Source organism: Syzygium oleosum, unplaced genomic scaffold (assembly GCF_021117445.2).
Source record: "Syzygium oleosum isolate NSW1041296 unplaced genomic scaffold, Sole_v2.1 Sole_v2.64, whole genome shotgun sequence".
NCBI lineage: Eukaryota > Viridiplantae > Streptophyta > Magnoliopsida > Myrtales > Myrtaceae > Syzygium > Syzygium oleosum.
The window spans coordinates 267571-287663 of record NW_026607548.1 but is presented as its reverse complement, the minus strand read 5'-3'; the positions used below and the strand labels follow the sequence as shown (position 1 = coordinate 287663).

The 20093-nt window shown below is 39.9% G+C and overlaps 3 protein-coding genes across 5 annotated transcripts; 1 reads left to right on the top strand and 2 right to left on the bottom strand.

Moving 5' to 3' along the window:
- Positions 1 to 5416: 5416 nt before the first annotated feature.
- On the top strand, positions 5417 to 8805 carry LOC115666672 (transcription factor MYB97-like). Of its 2 annotated transcripts, none has more exons than XM_056307963.1 (4): positions 5417 to 5916; positions 6532 to 7390; positions 7908 to 8078; positions 8269 to 8805. In XM_056307963.1, exons 1-4 carry the CDS (start codon positions 5542 to 5544, stop codon positions 8556 to 8558), a joined length of 1695 nt encoding a protein of 564 aa, XP_056163938.1. In that variant the 5' UTR covers positions 5417 to 5541; the 3' UTR covers positions 8559 to 8805. The 2 variants fall into 2 exon arrangements, with proteins under 2 accessions (XP_056163938.1, XP_030444219.1); XM_030588359.2 differs by having other exon boundaries at positions 8203 to 8805.
- Positions 8806 to 9362: 557 nt separating this feature from the next.
- Positions 9363 to 11426, bottom strand: LOC115666711 (autophagy-related protein 8C-like). The gene is made up of 6 exons (XM_030588389.2): positions 11268 to 11426; positions 11099 to 11144; positions 10146 to 10201; positions 9990 to 10042; positions 9751 to 9869; positions 9363 to 9654 (listed from the first exon to the last, which is right to left on the bottom strand). Exons 2-6 carry the CDS (start codon positions 11133 to 11135, stop codon positions 9563 to 9565), a joined length of 357 nt encoding a protein of 118 aa, XP_030444249.1. The 5' UTR covers positions 11136 to 11144; positions 11268 to 11426; the 3' UTR covers positions 9363 to 9562.
- A 672-nt stretch (positions 11427 to 12098) lies between these two features.
- On the bottom strand, positions 12099 to 17430 carry LOC115666680 (probable beta-1,3-galactosyltransferase 2). 2 transcript variants are annotated; one of them, XM_056307964.1, is made up of 11 exons: positions 16566 to 17430; positions 15965 to 16058; positions 15758 to 15819; positions 15464 to 15675; positions 15312 to 15375; positions 14469 to 14541; positions 14215 to 14335; positions 13491 to 13578; positions 13284 to 13409; positions 13052 to 13161; positions 12099 to 12688 (listed from the first exon to the last, which is right to left on the bottom strand). In XM_056307964.1, exons 1-11 carry the CDS (start codon positions 16673 to 16675, stop codon positions 12540 to 12542), a joined length of 1209 nt encoding a protein of 402 aa, XP_056163939.1. In that variant the 5' UTR covers positions 16676 to 17430; the 3' UTR covers positions 12099 to 12539. The 2 variants fall into 2 exon arrangements, with proteins under 2 accessions (XP_056163939.1, XP_030444235.2); XM_030588375.2 differs by having other exon boundaries at positions 15758 to 15822; positions 16566 to 17427.
- Positions 17431 to 20093: the final 2663 nt, after the last annotated feature.

Here is a 20093-nt window from a genome sequence, read left to right as displayed (position 1 = left end):
AGTCCGAAAATTTCGACTCTTCCCATACGATCGGAATCCTCTCTTTAAGTCCATCAATTTTCCAAAGTGTAAGTCCCAAAAGCTGGGAAAGCTGAATTGCCAATAGAAATGAAGAACCTCAATTTGACCAGACGCGAGGAGAAGAAAAAGTGGATCACAGACACACTTCTCATCCTCAATAACAGGGATTTTTCAGGACCCAATGAACTTAACTAGAGATTTGCCTCTTCCTATCTCTACTTTTGTTTTTCAATTTCACTGAACACAACAGATCTTTGCAAATCTTACATGACATTGATTTCACACGGAAAAACAAAAAACATTATGATACATAGAGAGCACCGATCCTCAGCTCATCACCTCAACAACTTCTGGATTTGATTCTTCCTCATCGAGAGGCGGGCGAACGAAATCGAAATCCCGAGGCCTTGCCTCTTCTCCTTCTTCGAGCTCTTCCCATCTGTCAGGACACAAACGTCTCCATTGCACACATGTCTTCTCGGCTCGGGCGATTCCGAGAAACAGCCGAGGATGTTGGAGAACCGAGCCATCGTGGGACTTGGAGATGGGAGATATGTGATCGTGAGATCCCAGAAAGGCCTCTGCAGCATTTGTGCTCGCTGGAGTTGGTATAAGTAGAGGCAAAGAAGAAGACGTCCTGGTGCACGATTTTAATGCTGTTCTTTTCTTCTCTTTCTTCTCGTTTGATTCATCTGTCGAAAGTCTACCAAAGGCCGAGGACGGTCCGTGTTGGTTGGCTCTGACTTTACTGTAAACATTGCCGTGCACACGCTTCTACATCGGAGGCCATTCAACTACCAACCACAAACTGACCAAAAAAAAAAAAAAATAACTACCAACCACAGATCTTGGAATTAATGGACACAAAAAGAAACAAACAAAAAGTGGCTCCGGGAATCAATCTAGTCTTGACAGAGGCCGATCAAGAGGCGTGCCTTTTAGGATCTGAGTAGGTCCTTAAAAGGCTCCATCTCGATTCTCGTTCGGATCTCGAGATCACCAGCGTGTAACATTTTCAGAGAGTATTCCCACTCTCCAGGAAAGAAAAAGATACGGAAGAAAGTGTGGAGTGTGAGGCATGCGGGTATCCATACATTAAAATAAAGAACATATTCGTGGAGCTCGCCTAATAGGATTGGGACAGGCCACAAAGGCTCTCGTAGGAGCTTAGGCTCCCTAGTAAACCCTTAACCAAACATCAAGGATCCAAGGATCTTCACGCTTGGTTTAATTTGATCAAAGAAGAAATCTGTGAGGCTACATTTGATAGCCAAAATAAAAGTCACGACATGATAAAATTTATCATGTTCAGTGTTTGGTTCTTGTTTAAGACACGATAAAGTCGGATACATCCCATAGGGAGGTGGGATAAAAGTGAATATAATTTTTTATATTCATGGTATAAAAGTTATTTTTCTCGAATAACAAACTTTTTAAATAATAAAATTAAACTAATAATTAAATATAAATAATATATGAATTATATATTAAAAATAAAATTTAAAATAACAAAAAAACAATAATTTTCGTTTTTATTTATATTTGAATTTTTTTACTCTACAAGATATATTATGTATATATATATAGTATCTATATTATTACATATTTTAGGTATAATAACATAATTTATTATTTGATAAAAATTTTATTAAGGAATGGTGGAATGGAATAAAAAAAATTAAAACAAAGATGAAAAAAAAAGAAAATTACAATGAAGTAAAAAAATTCCGATTTTAAATGAATAAATTCAAACTTAAAAAGGATTTTCCCAATTCTCGAAGAATGAGGGGCAATGCAATTTCTAAAAAAATATAGCTTATCCGTCTTCTTGTCCTCTACATGGTTCATGTCAAAGCTTCGAGACTCTTCCGTAATTTTTTAGTTCACGTCAAAGTTTCACGAAAAGGGTGAGAGAGTTGAAGCTTCTTCTCTTCGTAGCTCTTTAGTTCGCGTCAAAAGTCCCTGAAAGCAGCAAGAGAGTCGAAACTCCTTCTCTTTCATAGATTCGCGGTTCCTGTTGAAGTTTCGCGAAAATAGCGAGAGAATTAAAGCACTATATTTTTCGTAATCACAGAAGTAAATGATCACATTTTCTCTCTCTTATGTAAGAGATTTTTACAATCCCCGTTTGCACATTTTCAGGTTCATCTACATTGATATGTAGTAAATACCAAATAATAGACACGATATGATATGAAAAAATCCAGCTTTATTATTGCGATTCACCAAACAGTAGATAGAATATAGGAGAATCAATGAATTTCATATTCTATCCTATTTAATCTTATTTTGCTTTGAAATTCATACGAGCAAATGCAACCTGACGGGATAAGACAACTCCGGACCGTCAAATATTACAAACTTGAATAAGCTACTTTCGTCTTAAATATTCTTCAGTTCCATCTCCTGAAAAGTATCGACTGCTCGTTGACAGCATGCTTTTGGCTCGATGTACTTCAATTGTGGTCAATGATGTCCTTATTACAATAAGCGTATGTAAACATGTGATTAAAAAGCTGATTCCAGGCCTTTTCTTGAACTTTGTTTTTTATTTTTGTCCCCACCAAATCAAGATCGGATCCTGGAGAAAATCAAGATAAGTGGATACTCATTGCTCATTTTTCTTTATTCGTGTAAAAGCTTATGGGAGAGGAAAATTATCTGAAAAGTTACGAAGCTATTACACTTTTGTCAATTGAGTTTATTCAGCTAATTTTAGCTGAAAATTATTGGCATGGACACCAGCAGTCCTACGAGGCACAGCTGGCGATGCTGTAGATAATTTTTAATAATATTTATTTTTTTATTAATTTTTCTTTTTTTTTGCCTTTTCTCTTCTCTTATCTCCTTTTTTCTTTTCTCTTTTTCCCTTCACCGATCTCAGGTGAGGGAAGCCCTTCGCCTAATCAGGTGAGGGTTTGCCCTCGCCATCCTAGGCGAGGCTGGTGAGGGCGGCCCTCGCCCGAGGTCGGCAGAGGGAAAAAGAAAAAAAGAAAAAAGAAAAAAAAATAAAATAAAGGAAAAAAAATTCAAAGAAAATTACAATATGATTAAAAATTGTCCACATCATCGCTTGCCGTGCCACGTAGGACGGCTAGCATCCACGTCAGCAATTTCTGATGGACTCCATTGGCAAAACGTGAAAATATTTGGGCCTCAATTGGCGCATTTAAAATGCTTAGGAGTAAATTGGTAAAATTCAATATGTTTATGACTTTTTGGATAATTTTTCCCGTATTTGAGGGTCTTGACCCTACCATAAATCTGGTTTCTTTGTAGATACCAAATTGGTTTTAAAAGCATGTGAAAAAAGGCAAAAGATCATTGAAAAAATGAAGACATAACGATTTGGGGGAAGATAATTTAGCATATATTGCTTGATTTGTTTTGTTTTTTCTTCTTTTTTTTTGTTGCGTTTATATTAAAGGGAGTGAAACGTAAAATATGTGGATGAAATCGAAGTTCACAGCTAGAAGATGAGCTATATAACTCTGTTTCTTGCCTGTTATATCTTATGGTAAGTGCCAGAATCTCCTAGCACCAAGACAACACAAAAGGCATATAATATGAGGATCTTGTTGAGGTCAAATTTACATCGGAGCTCGTGATTGGCAAAATCAAAAACCTTCATTTTTTTTATCTGGCCAAAATTAGGAGACCAAACGCCTCTATTAGTTCCTTAATTTGGAAGTACAGCCAGGCTTAGTTGGCAAACCCAAGAGGTGAAACTCTTGCAATGACCATGAGTGAGAATCAATGCAAAAACATGAAGGAAACATTGAAGCTGTAAAACTGAACTGTCAAAGATACTCTAAGCAATTTATGGTGTATCCTACCTAAATTCTGACAATTAAAAATATAACTTGGTCAATGGTAAAGAAGTGCAGACGAGTCAATGTGAGCTAAATGATAGGCCCCGTACAGAATACATAAATTTTTACGGTTGAGATCACTCGATCTACAACGGATCAACACCAGCCATGTGGAGCCCTCGTAAGTGTTTGTGCATGCACCTAGAGTTCATTTGTACCATCAAATTAGATGGGTTCCACTAGCTTCTACATGGAATTTTACCAAAATCGACGGTTCCAACTTTACTAATTTTTACTTCCTTCGGCCCCCAAAGAAGCCTTTTCACGAGAAAACATGGGACTCTTCTTTTGCTAATCTTCATCAGAAAACACAAGCTTGGTACAGCCAATAAAGAACCACCCCAATATAAAGGGATATTCTGGAATCATCGAGGAGGCAATTCCCCATTGGGAAGAGCGTTGTGCCCAAAATTTATCTAAATTTCATCAAAAGAGCCGCATATGGAAATTTTCCATGAATAGTTATGTATGTGGGAGGACACTGCATGCAAAAATTGCAGTGAAACTAGATTGGATATGATAAATTAAGATGATCCCTCAAGAGGGAAGTGCTCCTAATTTAGACCTTGTCTCCACATGTGCGAGCATCTGCCACATTGTTACCAGCGCTACTAATTATTGGTTGTTCACTTGCAGACTGTCAGAAAAGATCCCGTGCCTTGCTACACGCATGCTTTGCATCCTTAAAGGGGACAACCACGCCACAGTAGCTGGTGCACCACCTCACAATCGCCAGCCTGTCCTGTGCTCTCCCTTTACAGTGTACAAATCAAAGAATCAAGCCTGTATCTGCACATATCAATCAGAGGAGGAAAACTACGGGGCGAAAAAAAGAAGCCCTGTTTACAAAAAAAAGAATCATGTGCCTAATAAATGGGTCAGCCAATGAAACCTGAAACGACATGCTAGCTCCTCTCCTATGGCTCTCTCTCTCCCTCTCTTTCTCCTTCTCTGTGAAAACCAAGGTCCTAGAATCAGCAGCATACGGTTTCCCAATCGAATTTCCAGTTGATTGTTCTCCGCTCACAAGAAAACATTGACTTTGTCTCGGGAGCAGCAATCTCAAATTAGGGGCCTTCTTTTGGGATGGTCCTGGTGAGATTTTCTGTTCATTTTAGCATGAGAGCTGCTCAGACAAAAAAATATTTCTTGATTTTCTGTTGATTGTTCCCATCAGCAAAAATGTCCCCTTATTGACCCCAACCATCAAATTCTGCGCCTTCCTTTTTCTTTTTTCCTTTTTTTGCGGATAGTGAGTTTTTCCATTCTGAATGTTCTTTTGATGGGCTTGACAAGAAAAAGTTTCCAACCATTACTGGCACCCATAAGCATCTAACCTGAAATTCTGGGCAACTTTCTTTTGTCCTGTTTTAACTCCCATTTCATGCAAAAAGAAGAGACAAAAGAAAGGACATAATCTCACTAACCCCTACACCACTACAACCACCTACATTCCACAGAGGATGAACAAGAACATCTTCCCTTGAAATCACAGAAAAGTTCACAAACCCAGAACCAAAAAATTCCCAAGGTAACCCATCAAAGCTCGGAAAAGAAAACCCAGGACAATTCCATTTTAACAAACACAAACACATAGGAATGAGCTTTCTGTGCATGTGCAACTGATCCCACCCTCCAGTTGGGTTTCATGACAAAAGGAATTGCATCAACACAACAACAAGAACAGCAGCAGCAACAGAGCGATGGACAATCAATCGGGTCGAGTAGTAGTGATTCTAGCAGTGCTGGCAGCGTTGGAGGTGGGCTGGTGCTGAAGAAGGGGCCATGGACGGCGGCAGAAGATGCGGTGTTGATTGAGCATGTGAAGAAGAATGGAGAGGGGAATTGGAATTCAGTGCAGAAGAACACGGGTCTGGCGCGGTGCGGCAAGAGTTGCCGGCTCCGGTGGACCAACCACCTCCGACCCAACTTGAAGAAAGGCGCTTTCACTCCTGAGGAAGAGAGGTTGATCCTCAAGCTGCATTCTCAGCTTGGCAACAAATGGGCCCGCATGGCTACCCAGGTAATGTCTCCTGTGTTGTTTTACTCTGCCTTTTCTGGCTCTTCTTCTGTTTTCCTCTGCTTGATTTGGTTATAAATTGAGTATTTTTGTGGCTTTGTATGGATGGTTGTTGTTGCACTGATTGAGCCTCATTTAAAGGTTTAAGGCATGTGGTTGTTTAGTAAAGTTCTCTAGTATTAGCTATTCTCGGAGAGTTTGATCGGATAGACGCCGTGCTTTTTCATCTTTTCGTGCTCTGAAGTTGATTTCGTAATGATATATTGTGTGATGCTTGATGGCGGATCAAGTTTTATTCCTTTCCCAGAAAACTTGGGTAGTGGTGGTACTTCAGCATTGGAGCCATTTTGTGTTATGATTTTGGTTGTTTTGAGTAAAATCTGTTCACCACATGTTCCTCCGGGGCTGAAAAAAAATTTCTCAGTCTTTCTCAAGACGAGAGCCAAATACCAATTACCATGTACAGTTGGTCTGCTTTTCTCCAAGACCCGAGTTTTAGCTCTTATTTTGTGTTCAATTTAATGTGGTTGCCATTTTATGCCTGGTTTTATGCTCCTAGACAATCTGCACATTTGTATTTTCTCAAACAATTTGTAAATCTTCCTCAACACTGTCTAGCTACCTGGGCGAACAGATAACGAAATAAAGAACTATTGGAATACGAGAATCAAGCACCGGATCCGCCAAGGCCTTCCTCTATATCCTCACGACATCACTCCTGAACATCTGCCGTCTTCATCAGTACCGCGGGCGACAGAACCCCGATCGAATACAACCACCCAGCTTCACACACAGACCCCAATCCAAATCCTAGCCCAACCAAGACCCATCAGCCAAGACCTGCCACAAACTCCTAGCAGCATGCTTCTCTCACCACAGTATTCTCAGCATTACCTCAAATCAAGCTTCAACAATTGTCTCTTTTACCCTTCTCCCTCTCTTGCTTGTCCCGCAAGCACATTCACCAACACTCACACCACTCCAGTTCTTGCATCCTCTCCTCTCAGGCTGAAGGGCAGTTACGAGGACACCACTGGGTTTTCACTCTCTTTTCTGCCCATCTCACTCGGTTCTTCTCCGCTTCCATCTGTTCCTACACCAAGCCAGTTGCCTAACACGGGTTCTTTTCAATTTAGTCCACTGAGTTGCAATGTGAGTTCACCTCAGTATGTGCAGACTCAGCTGGATTCAGACAGATACTTGTCATCCGTTTCAGTTTTTCCCTCAAAATCAGAGCTCCCTTCAAGCCAATTGTACCTATCCCAAATCGGAAAACCAGAGACAGACATGAAGCGGAGACGGGGTATGTATTGCAGTGGTAGTGAGTTATTGGAGGATTTGCTGGAGGAGGCTCAAGCACTATCTAATGAAAACCCGCAGATGCAAAGCTTCATGAACTTGCAAGTGGAGAAGCTCGACGTCTCCTTGAGGTCTGGTTGTGATTGGGATGCTAGAAGCTCTGTGAATCCCTCTGCAGGTTTGTTCTTTTATTTATATTAAGAAACATTAGTTCTGACTGGTTGCAACGATTGCTCGAGGATGATCAGTTAAGAAGATAATAGGTATCATTACAGAGAAAACGCTGCAGCTTTTAGTAGTCTGCCGCTGCTTCTGGCATCTCATGATTTAGTCTATATCTGCATACTGCACGCCTTGCACGTATTTTCTTCTTTTTCCTGATTTTCGCCTTCAAAGCTTCAACTCAAGTGGTGGGACTCTATGTTACCTTCTATTGATTCGCTACTACTGCGGCTCGCAACATGGATATTAGCTGATTTAATTAGACCATTTGCTTTGAAGACTGTTGTTGCTTGTGATTGCTCTGATTTCACAGTCGTTACATCCATAGAGCTATGTAGCCTATATGAATGCTATGACGGTTAATGCTATCCTGGCAAATGCTCATCAAATGCTCTTGCTCCTTCTTACCCCATCTGTTCTTGCACTCTCATTTATAGGCCAAACAGAGTGACTTTATCTCTTCCACTTTACAGTGAACTTGGGCCATTCCCATTCTGAGATTGACACTCGCAAAGGTTTTGGTTTGCCTTTGGTACAAGAAGGAATTAAAGTCGAAAAAGATACTGCACAGCAGAACTTCACCATGCAACAAGAAGAAGATTTGTCGAAGCTACTTAATGTCTTCCCTTCAACCCTTCAGAGAGGTTAAACATACTTTAGCAATTGCAAAGACACTTAATTAATGAACATTTGAACTGTTTTTTCATCAGCACTGTTTCTTACATGACTCTAACCTTCTATGTTCCTTTTCAAATGTTTTCTTTAAAGGGAATCTGGGGCATTCCATCCCTGACATCGACACTCACAGCAATATTTGTTTGCCTTTGGTACAAGAGGCACGGCTGGAAAAGGAGAAATTGGACCCGATTCCTTTCGTGCAAGCAGATGTGTCGAAGCTTCTGAATGTCATCCCTCCGGCAAATCAGTTTTCTTCAGGATACGACAGTAACAGTGAATTCTGCAACAGGCAATCATCAAGTTATGCTTCTGCCGGGGCAGATGTTACCATGGGAGGGCTCGAGATGCAGCAACAGATAGCACGGTCACTTCCAGTCACTACTGCCGTGGACAAGGAAAGAACTCCCGTCCCCAGCTCCTGGGACAACGTATCCAGAATTTGGTGAGGCACATGCGGGAATGACTGGAAGCTGTTCGACAATTCACCTTTATTATAAGATCGTCTAAATTAGTCCTTGGAGGGGCTTATTACGTATCATATCAATGGTACATCGACCTGATGAAACTGACATTGGCTATATCTAGAAAAACTGCTTCCTTTTGGATTGTATTATCATAATTTGTATGTCTTATACTTTCTAAACACCATATGATATCTATGATTCTATCTAATGTATGACTTTAATATGCTTAGGAGCCTGCTTTGCATTTGTAGAAGTTAGGTGTAATTTCAATGAGTCAAGAGAGGTGTTTCGTGGAACCTTAATACAGGAGTGTGGCCATATGGGTGAAATGCTCGAGAGGAAGTTCCGCGAGGAAGATCAAGCTTTTCCCAATTTGGCCATAACCGTTCTATTTTGAAACCAATGTCCATTTGTAATATGTTCAAACATGAAACAAGATTTGGATTCTTTGCCACTAAAGGATACATTTGCATTAGTTAACTTCCCAGATTATATATTTGGCAAGCAATTTTATTTCAATTAGAGTGACTTCCAGTCCACGGCAAGTCCAACGTGTTCTGTTTCAGCGATTTGCATCTTGATGTTCACGAAGGAAATTGCAACCTACAAGTTTGATGGCAGATTCATGGGGCGACGGAACCTCCTCGGAGGCACCAAGAGATGTGCGAGTAGATGAATGCTGCGCATTGCATGTGCTAGGCCAGCCCAGATGATACATATAACTATGAGAGAGAGAGAGAGAGAGAGAGAGAGAGAGAGAGAGAGAGAGAGAGAGAGAGAATCCACTCATGAAAAGCCATAAATTCTACTGCTTCCAGTTCAGAAGATACCGCCAAATTTTTTTTATCAATAAAGAAACGGATGCGTTTGTGAGGGTGCAACTCACTTAAGGACTGGGTAACCAAACAATTTACATTTACTAAAGTTTTGTGCTCTTAGGATCTTATATACATAGGATAAAGGATAAAGTTGCACTTGAATTCGACTCAAAATCCAAATGTGTTCTCGCCGCTATAAGTCATGTAAAGGAAACCATCTTCATCTTTGTGCTCCTCGTAGATTGCGGACATCATAGCAGCTACAACGATAGAAAAGCGAATAATTCAAGCAAACTAACAGATACATGCTGGCCAAGAACATTAAAGCAGTGTAATCGTAAGCTAAGCTTCCTCACCAGTAGGTGGCAAGATATTCTTGACAAAGATGAATATGGCCTTTTCAGCACTAAGCTTGATCCTCTTTCGGACAACGTAAACAAATTGCCCAACAGTAAGATCAGCAGGAACCAGATACCTGCATCCATGACATGGATGAACGGATATAACCATTTTGGAGGGCGGAAATTACCCTACTGAGAGGAAGTACATGGGCTAAGATACAGAGTCAACTAATAGAAGAAAAAAGGGAATTCACTTCTTTTTGTCGATATCTGGAATGTCACTCCTTTCAGCTTTCTCCACAATGACCTGTAGGTTTTGAACAGAACTTTTGAAACCATGCCCACAGTCACAGTAAAGCAAAAAAACATACACATTGATTCCTTATAATAACAAGATGAAAATTCCATACTGGTATTCTATCAGGATATTTCTCCCTGATTCGGGCAGCTTCTGCCTGCCTCCTCTCTGGTGACAAAGATTGAATAAATGTAATTAAAACGTAAATAACCGTGCCAACAGAATTTTACTCGCTAAGGTATATGAGTAAACAACATTCCACACAAGTGAAGGCAAACAAAAGGTAAAGAAGCATGATGGTCGAGTGCCACCAAAATGAATTTCCAGGGCAAGACTGAAACTAATGGAGGGAACAATCACTACTCAGAGATAGAGTAGAGTCCATTAGTTTTAACTAAACCGAAAATCGAGAGCAATGCTAGCTATACTAAGACTGATTCATAATTTCGAATTGCAAATTAATACTATAGCAAACTGGAAATGGGTATTTAAACAAATGGGCCATATTCAATATTCACTAAAAGCCTACAATATAAATTCGTAAAACGATTTTGTACACAACGAGCAAGGATTCCATCATTAAGAAATCCATCACTTTGACAGACCCAACAAACAATTATGGCGCTCAGAATACCCAAAAGCTCCTGATCCATTACCACAGAAAGAAACAAGCAATCATTCAAGACTACTTCACTCTGCTATACCCAGATCCTAACAAGTAATCACAGATAAAGGCCTCCATAATTCATTAACCCTAAGTATCAGTCTTACCACCAGCTTAAGGAACAAGGAATCCCAAAGGATCAGGCGCGCAGGAACAACAAAGAAAGTAAAGAATTGACACAAAGGAGTCAAATAAGCAAAACCCAGTAACCCACGAAAGCTCAACTCTCTATCAGCCCTCTCAGTCATTCACACAAGGACGATTTCATGCCCAAAAAAGGAAAGAAAAAAGAAAGCCTAATGTGCCAAGCAAACTCAAAAAGGCTCAATTCCTCATGATATCAACGCATTCGACTATCGCATCAACACAAGCAGAGAGAGAGAGAGAGAGAGAGAGAGAACCGAGAGGGTGTTCCAGCTTGAAGGAGCTCTTGGACATGGCCGGATTCTCCAGAATTCAACGTCCACAAACAAAGGGGGGGAAAAAGCAACAAAATTAGGGTTTCGCAGGAGTGGGTGGGAGAAAAGAAGCACACACAGAGAGCAGATCGACAAAGAGAAACTGTATCACCTGAGATGACGTGCGAAACAGAGAAGCAACAAATGCTTGAACTTGAAGAAGAAGACGTCGCCACCAATTCAAGCAAGGAGATCCCAATAGTCCACGACACAGTTCGCACGCACCGCGATCGTCCTCCTCCTCCAAAGAAATTGTAAAAGCACGGAGGAGTGATTCACACATAACTTCGAATAGCCCGAGCGGCCCAAAGGTGATCTGGTTTACGCAGGGCCGGGCTCAGAACGAGCCTTATGAACAGATTTCGTACATACTTCGATCTTGACCATACGACCCAATTTCATGCTAAAAGCTCGAGCTTGAGCGTAAAACTCAAAATCATATGGCGCACCAATGTTTCTCATGCTTTGCGAATGCATATGATTATGAATCATCATGCTCCAACCTCGGGCGGCAAAGACGGGGCCGACCTAAAGATTAACAAATTGGATAGAAGGGCAAGTGCTTCTCGGATCGAAAGTGGTATTTTTCTGACTCGGCGTGCGGAAAAGCTCTAGCTCGACCTGCGACGGACCAAAGGGCTGTGAAGGACCAATGCAGGATGCATTAGGCCCAAGTGAACCTATTTGCCTTTGCCAAGGTTCATTTTTTAGGCTTCTCCACCATTTCTGGTTCCATGCAATGTAACGTAATACCCGGGAACAGATGATAAGCTTAGGCCCACCATTGCTCACAGAAACCCCACAAACGTGGGAACTTGAATTCATCTTAACCTTCACAAGAACCTAAGTAAAGTGTGTCAAAAAAGGCAACCGGAGTCCCAAGCACAGAGAGAGTAAAATGGGGATGAATCAGAGCTGAGCCTTAGCTGAAGAAAAGCAGAAATTAGAGAGACAAGATGAAAGATACAATTCTCAAATCTAGGAGATAAAACTCCACCAGAATTCTCAAAACTCAGACATCCAAATTTACATTTACAGAGCAGAAAAGTGCTAAGCCTAACATTTTCACTTATTGTGGAGTTTCATTACCCATGGCATCACATGCAAAACAACACCACAGTTCAATGAAAGAATGCTTGGTTACAGTGTCTTGCCTCGCATTCATTAATGGGTCTCCCTCCCTTCCGTTGGAGCAGAATCCCCCATGGCAAGACCGATATCCCCGGCCGAAGATCCGCCTTCATCCTCGTCAACGTGGAAAATAATATGCTGACTCCCAGTTTTTGCATTTACATTTTACATACTTATCAATTCCTCTATATCCAAATTTCATGGAAAAAGCTCCAGTTTTCCTCCTGAGATGGGAGGGAACGTCATCGTGTCTTTAGAAAGCTGTGCTCCACAACACATTCTCGCCTTCCCCACATCTCCGATGAACTTCTTTCATTCTCTCGACTGACTTGCATACGCCGCTGCAGCTCCAATCGAACGATGCGACGCAGATGTTACCGGCCTGAGCCTTCCATTCGCAATCTGTGACATCATTTGAGAATTTAAATACTTTTGCACAAAATGATCTGACATTCTAGACGTCACAGGTGGCACCAAACTCATGTTTCTTCCTTCACCGTACAGGAACTATGCCACTCTTAAGTCATTCATGCATACATACACCATTGAGGTGTTATTAGCATCAATTCATATGACATAAGTCACCGAGTAAACACCACTGGTAAGACATTAGTTTTCTTTTATCAGCTCCAACAAGACGACAATTAAAAAGATTTGCAAAATTTGACAACACTACATGAATGAGATTTATTCATCAATGCCAAGCAATAACTCCTCTAGCATATATGTAAAAGGAGTCCGAGAGATGAATGCTTAAGAATTTACCAGGCGGAGTACCGCAACAAAGTCGGCGGTCATCAATATGCTCCACATCCAATCCGATAAACCACGATCCAAGTGACACGTCTTCATTAGCGTACTTGTGCAACACATGCCTAGAGTGTTACCATTAGAAAAGCAACAAGTTAACGTTAATGAACTTGCTAGCACAAAAAAAAAACGTTAATGAACTTGGGGAAAAAGAAATATCCTCCCAAATGCAAGGGAAACAGCATACTGATTTATTGATATGTAGGTGGCGAGATCTTTTGAAATAGCATATAGTTGGCCCGTAGCATGACGGAAGTATCTGTTTCCCTCTTCACCAAATTTCCAATGCTCTGGTTCGTGGTACCTCACACCCCTAATCATCAAAATGCAGGGTGAAATGGCAATTCTTACTTATAAAATGTTTAACAGGGTGATGAAAGGATACTTTGCTTACTTCTGAGCAAGGACTGGACCAGATTTCATGCAGCCAATATACACCCTAGACTTCAATCTGTGCCTCCCCAAAGTTGTTCCAAGTGTGGCTGCAGAGTGACAATTTAATCAAATGAAATTTAACTGTGCCTAGATAATATAACTATATACCATGACAGAATTGATCTCTAAATAGTAGCATATTCTAACAATATACCAGAAAAATTTTTCTCTTTCAAAAGCATTGTGTTTATTTCTTGGTGGTATATATTTAGCAGGGCATTTTACAATTTCAAACTCAAAAGCACTTCGAAGGAAAGGAGCGACTCTCTTCAGCAACTTCCATGTAGTACGCAGAAGTATATATGGAAATATAAAATCCCTAAAAGGACTGAAGGAATTGAAAGCCTGACATTGAGCATAATTTTTTTTCATTTAAGGTACGTTTGTTTCGCGGAAAATCAACGAATTTGAAAACAAGTTTCCTCAAAATGGTCGCTTGTATCGCTTTTCATTATCAACGAAAATGATTTAGGCATAGACTGTTGTTGATGATTAAAAATATTTTGGTTGACTAATTTTTGTAAGTGACACCATCATTAAGGAATATGTTTTCCAAATCATTTATCTTCTGCAAAACAAACATACCCTAACATTTAGTATTCTTCTCTTTCGACCCTTCTTCCAAGAAAAAAAAAGTAAAGTCTCCAAGATATGATTAAACTGATAAAGAATCTGATCTCTACCTATATTTACATGCACATCATCATCCACTTTGACATAAAAATCTGCATCCCACAATGCAACTGCAGTTGCAAAGTATGTCTTTGTTTTGGCAGACAGTTCAAGGTAACCCTCGACATGTTCCTGTTTCCAGAGTATCAACAAGTGCAAGAAAAAACAAGTTGTTGAGTCTTATGTTTGAATAATGATGTGTTGACAGATAGTATCAGATTTTTTGCATCACACAGTAAACAAACGTGCCAACAAACGACATTACCAGCCTCAAAAAGTCACCATGCCTTTTATCTTCCGCTTCAATCGCTCTATCGAGAATACCGCCAGATGTAGCACTAGCAGCAGAAGGGCCAGGCAAAGCGAAAAGAATTAGATGACTGTCATCAAAACTCTCTTATGATTTGGGAAATTAATAAACATCACAGAATTTGCAACAAAAAAATTAGTTTGCTCATTAGAGAGGGGAAAAAAAGAGTTTGAAAAACTGGGTGCTTTGGATTTTACATTAGTGTTTATTAAGAGAGATTGATTATTAGCTTAATATTTCAAGAATTCAAGCAGGCAGCACATTATCTTTGTCTTTTGGCTCACATAATTGATGTATACTTCAGTTAATTAACAGTTCTCATCTTTTCTTTTGCCGGAAAAATGCTTAAAACATCTGCCTTCAATGGACATCCATCTCCTTAATGCGATAGGTTTTGCTTCTAAGGATGCAATCACACTACAATGCCGGATATAGTTATTTGCTTGTTCTATACCAGAAAGATTTTCCCTGAGAATTGACTGATGAACGCTTATAACTTTCATGTGATGATTGTGATGATTGCCTGATGAATACCAGTAACTCTCATGTGACGATGCGACAATTTGTTTCAAAGTAATCCGTGGAAAATAAATGTGTTTATATTATGTCCCCTACATAAAATTCAGAGAAGATATTGAGGGTATTAGTAATCTACACCTACATGACATTTAAGATACTACTATGACAGAAAAACTGGATTATCTTCTTAATGCAGAGATTCCATGGTTGATGAATATCTAGGAATAAAAAATTTTCAGAAGAATAACACCAAACCAGATTACTACTGCGGGTAATCACCTGTGTCCTATCACAAAGCGCATTATGATGCCCTTCTCTTCTTCAAGCTTCTTCCTCTTGTCACCTGACGATATAAACGTAACAAATCGTCAATGCATAATCTTATGTCAAATGCATAGATTAATGAAACTGCGGATAGCTAATGAACAAACCTTGAGGCATCCAGGTACTGCGAACAGAGTCTCTTCTCTTTCGGCTACTAAAAGCAGTATTAATGCCCACAACCATTAGATATTTTCTTTTCGTAATTGGTTCTCTGATTTTTAGGTCATCCGAGATAGGAGAACCATTAAGTATTGATTCCTGTGCAGCTCTTGCAGCTGCCAATTCCATTTCCAAGTTTGAGATTGTTTTATCGAGAGTTCTGCATCCGACAAGAAATGGAGAAGTTAAGAATTAGATAGCTTTACTAAACCCAGATAAAGATCGCCGGTAATATAGCTTACTGGATAGCATGATGCGTCCTTGATACTTCGCCCAGAATGTCCGTCGATTCATGCTTTCCGTCCTTCTAAACAAAATGGATACAGATCAACTGGTAAATTCTTTGACTAGATTTGAACCACGACCAATAAGCAGCTATTCCAGGATTGAAGAAGCCGTGATCTAGAGCTTTCGAAGATTGCAAGCTTTAAGAGAGATGAGGAACTCACTAGTTTTGGAGTACAGCCTTCGGAAACAATCTTTAGATTTCCATCTTCATTCATTGTTCTTAGAATATCTTTAGCTTCCGGTTCTGTCTCCATCCTTCAGTAGATATCACAATAAAGCAACGAGTTAACATATTTATAGCAAGAATACAGATGGAAAATGTAAGGCTATAGCAATTGAAACAATAAGTCGGCAAAGCTAGATCATGCAAATGGGCATCCATGAGCAAAAGATACTGCAAGATCGGGAATATGCTTTGTTAATTTCACCGTGTATTGAGGATATCGGAAAAAAAAAATGGACAAGTGAAGATGAAGAAGAGATAGAAAAAATGCAGCTAATTTCCGCATGATAATTCACCATTCCGGAAGCATTAAGAAAATCAAATAACGGTGATGAACTCAAGACCCAGTAACAATTCCAAGCATCATATCTATTCCTCATGCACTGAACAACCCCCAAAATGCTCTTCAAGTTTCGTATTGAAATCACAACCCACAATTAGAAGCTCCGAAGAGTTTCTTCAGAACTGCAGGTTACATAAGAAGCTTCCCATCAAAACCGATTACTTCAATTACGAATTTTCCAGGAAAAGAAAATTACCTGTCGGAGAAGAGCATCCCACCACAAAAGCAACCGATACAGAGCAAAAGAGTCCATTTCTTAGAGACCCAGCTCTTTGAAGACTCTGTTCCTCTGCTCTTCCAAGACATTGCTCCCCCTCACTCTCCCTCCCCCCCTCTCTCTCTCTCTCTCTCTCCCCGTCCCTCCCTCCTTCACGCCGAATCAACCGCTAACAACACGGGCGATAACCCTTTCGATCCCCGAGTCAACCCGCCGTGTTGACCCAGATTCAGATCCCAGAAGACCCCCAAAGATGAAAAATTCTCCACGACGCAAAAATGGGCACAAGCCAAGACCCCTTCTTTTCAAGGTGGGCGTTGAGCTTTCCTTGTCTTTCCACCTCTCTCTCTCTCTCTCTCTCTCTGAATTGCAGGTGAAAGGTAGGAGACGATGATTTGGAAAAAGGAAAAACAAATGGAGCCTTGACTACAAGAACAACAACAACTTCCACTGACACTGTTCATTAAATAGCTGAAGTCTCCTATATTCTAATCTCCAACCGACATCAACAAACCATGCCAGTCCTCATCATAACATCACAAAAATAAACAAGTGAATGAAACGCGGAAGAGGGCAGAAAAATCACTGCTCGTCGTACGTCTTCCGGTTCAAAAAAAACAAGACTGCAATTATGAACCGACCCCGCACAACCACTGCTTCCCAGTTGCAACTTACAAGAACTTTGTCTCCTTCGTTCTCTGCTCGCGACGAGTTCGTTCCCGTGCGGTAAATTTGAAGGAGGAGGGAAGCCTCACTCGGCCGCGTTAATGTGTTGTCGGTGAGTTTCGTTTCTCGTTTCTTTCACAAGGTAGAAAAAGAATGGAACTTTGTGGTCTTTGGAGCTTCTTGAAGTTTGACGGGTAGTGCGACCGATTGTGTATTCAGTAATTACGCTACAGTGTCTCGCTTCTTCGAGCTGGGTCTGTCTTCAGCTTTTGAGCTTGATTACTTGAATTTGAAGAAAAAAACTTGAAAGCCTAAAGTTAGTATCTTGCAAAGAAGAAATCAAAGTATAAACCCGATTTATGATTTCTGTTCTTGTCACAAATTATGACGTTAAATTGGCCGGTGTTAGCGGGCTATTTGCACGTAATATTTCGACTGATGACACGTCGCTCAAAAAATTGTGTAGATACCGAATCAAGTTGATGTCAAAATATCTTGCTAGGTTAAGCCGAAATCATCTGGAAAACATACTGTTTTCGAATCTAAATCAAATAGAGAGAAAATTACTTTTTTGGAGTCTACTAATTCTTGCGTATAGAATATATATGTCTTGTAAAATATTCCGTACCACTTGACTATGAATTTGACTATAGGGCTTATATGCTCTTTATGAATACACGATCTCCCTTTATTTATAAATTTAAATTTTTGGATTGGAAATTATAACGTAGAGAATTCGAACGATGAATTCTTTGCTCAGCGTCCGAAATTATAAGACAGAACATTACAATCGAGGCAACTTTTGTACAAGAGAGAGAGCCATGCGACGTCGTTTAGTGGGTTCCAAAGAAGAGGTCATGAGCCATCGTTCCGACTGGCCGATCCCAACCACGTGCACGCCCCCACATCCACGAATGATGGGCGCCCACACGTGGAGCACGTGCGTGGTAACATGTCTCTCGAATCATGAAGACGCTCTCCTCCGCTCCCCTCCCTCCAAGTACAACCTAATGCAATGGCCACCGTTGCTCCTAATTCATTCGGGTTTGCTCTTCTTGTCTGTTTTTTAAAGGCCTAATTCCGTAAAAAACCTCAATTTTAAGTCCAATTTCAAATCTGTCTCGAATTTTTTTTATCTTAAAAAAAATTCCAAAATTTAGATTCAGTCCTAAATCTACCTTGAATTTTTTTTTGATCTTAGAAAAAACCCTAAACTTTAAGTCCAGTCCCAAATTTGCTCCGAATTTTATTTTATGTAAAAAAAATCACTACAATTCAATTTATTTTCAACAATATACCCCATGATCCAATCCCAACTTGACATGACACTTCCACGTCAATAACAAATCTACATCAACAAAGTAATGGGTTTTTTTTTAAATAAAGAAAAGTTCGGAGCAAATTTAGACTAAACCTAAAAATTAGGTTTTTTTTAGATTAAAATTTTTTTTTGGGGAATGGATTTGTTATCGTCCCTAACTTTCATATCCTATAATGGTTTTATTTTGGAGAATTTCAACAATTTTAATGTGTTGGATTTGTTATCGAAGTGGAAATACGACGTCGGTCTGTACCTATTGCCTCATTACTTTGTTGATGTGGATTTTTTTATCTACATGGAAGTACCATGTCAAGTTGGGACCGGATCACGGGTGTATATCTTTTAAAATAAATTGAATTTTGGTGATTTTTTTTACACAAAACAAAATTCGAGGCAGATTTGGGATTGAACTTAAAGTTTGAGGTTTTTTCTAAGACAAAAAAAAAGTTCGAGGCGGATTTGAGACTAGACCTAAAGTTTGGGGTTTTTTTTTAACACAAAAAAAAGTTTGGAGCAGATTTGGTACTTGACCTAAAATTGGGGATTTTTTTACGGATTTCATCCTTTTTTAAATCTAATTTTACAGGACAGCCAAACTTCTCTTGGATCTGTTCGGGGCTCTCGAGACGGGTCCCAGTCAGCATCATTTGCTGGTAAATCATCACAAAGCAACAAGATTTGCCCACCTTGCAGGGACTTGAATCTCTCGTGCTTGCTCGCTCGCTAATTCAATACCTGGTTCATCCATAATCCTGTCTTTTTAGGAACCTAAATGTTTACCATTAGCTGCCGAGGCCGTGATGTTGTCCAGTTTCGCCAGAAATCTTAATGGAACTTTAGATGAGAGGGTACTATTATGACACAAAAAAGAGTCGGATAGTGCCATTTGTTACTGATGGGAAAAACATAGGTAGGAGGATTTGCAACCCAAAAAGGTGCTTCCTAAAGATGATTGATTCATCACCAAACGTCTTATTATCACAAAGTACATCATATCCAGGTCAAGCAAAAAAAAGTTCACCTTAAAGCTGGAAAGAAAGACTCCCACTAGAAGGGTAGGCTTATCATACTTCCCATGATTACACATCTGATCTCAATTGCATGTGTCTTGTCTGGGGAGAGAGATGTCAAAAGTGTCGTCTCGGGCAGAGACGCCGACTTGGATTCACATGGAGTGGTGGGGGCTTTAGTTCTTGCATGTTAATGGCAGTTGGCAAAAGGCAAGTCATCATGCTCTCCATAGGGTATGGATAAGTTTAATAATATATGCAATTGAGAGTGAGGAAATTGCATGTTTGTGTGGATTCTTCCACCTCATCATGGCACACGAAGATCCTATTTCCTACTTTTGGTACCAAGTTATTAGCTTTCGGTAGATATCGGAAAAAAGCATAAAAAAAGTCCTAAATTTATTGTATTAGTATTAATTCAATCATAAACTTTTCAATTGGACCAAATTAGTCATAAGTAATTTCACATTAGTACCGATTCACTTATTTTCGACCAATTTATTATTATTT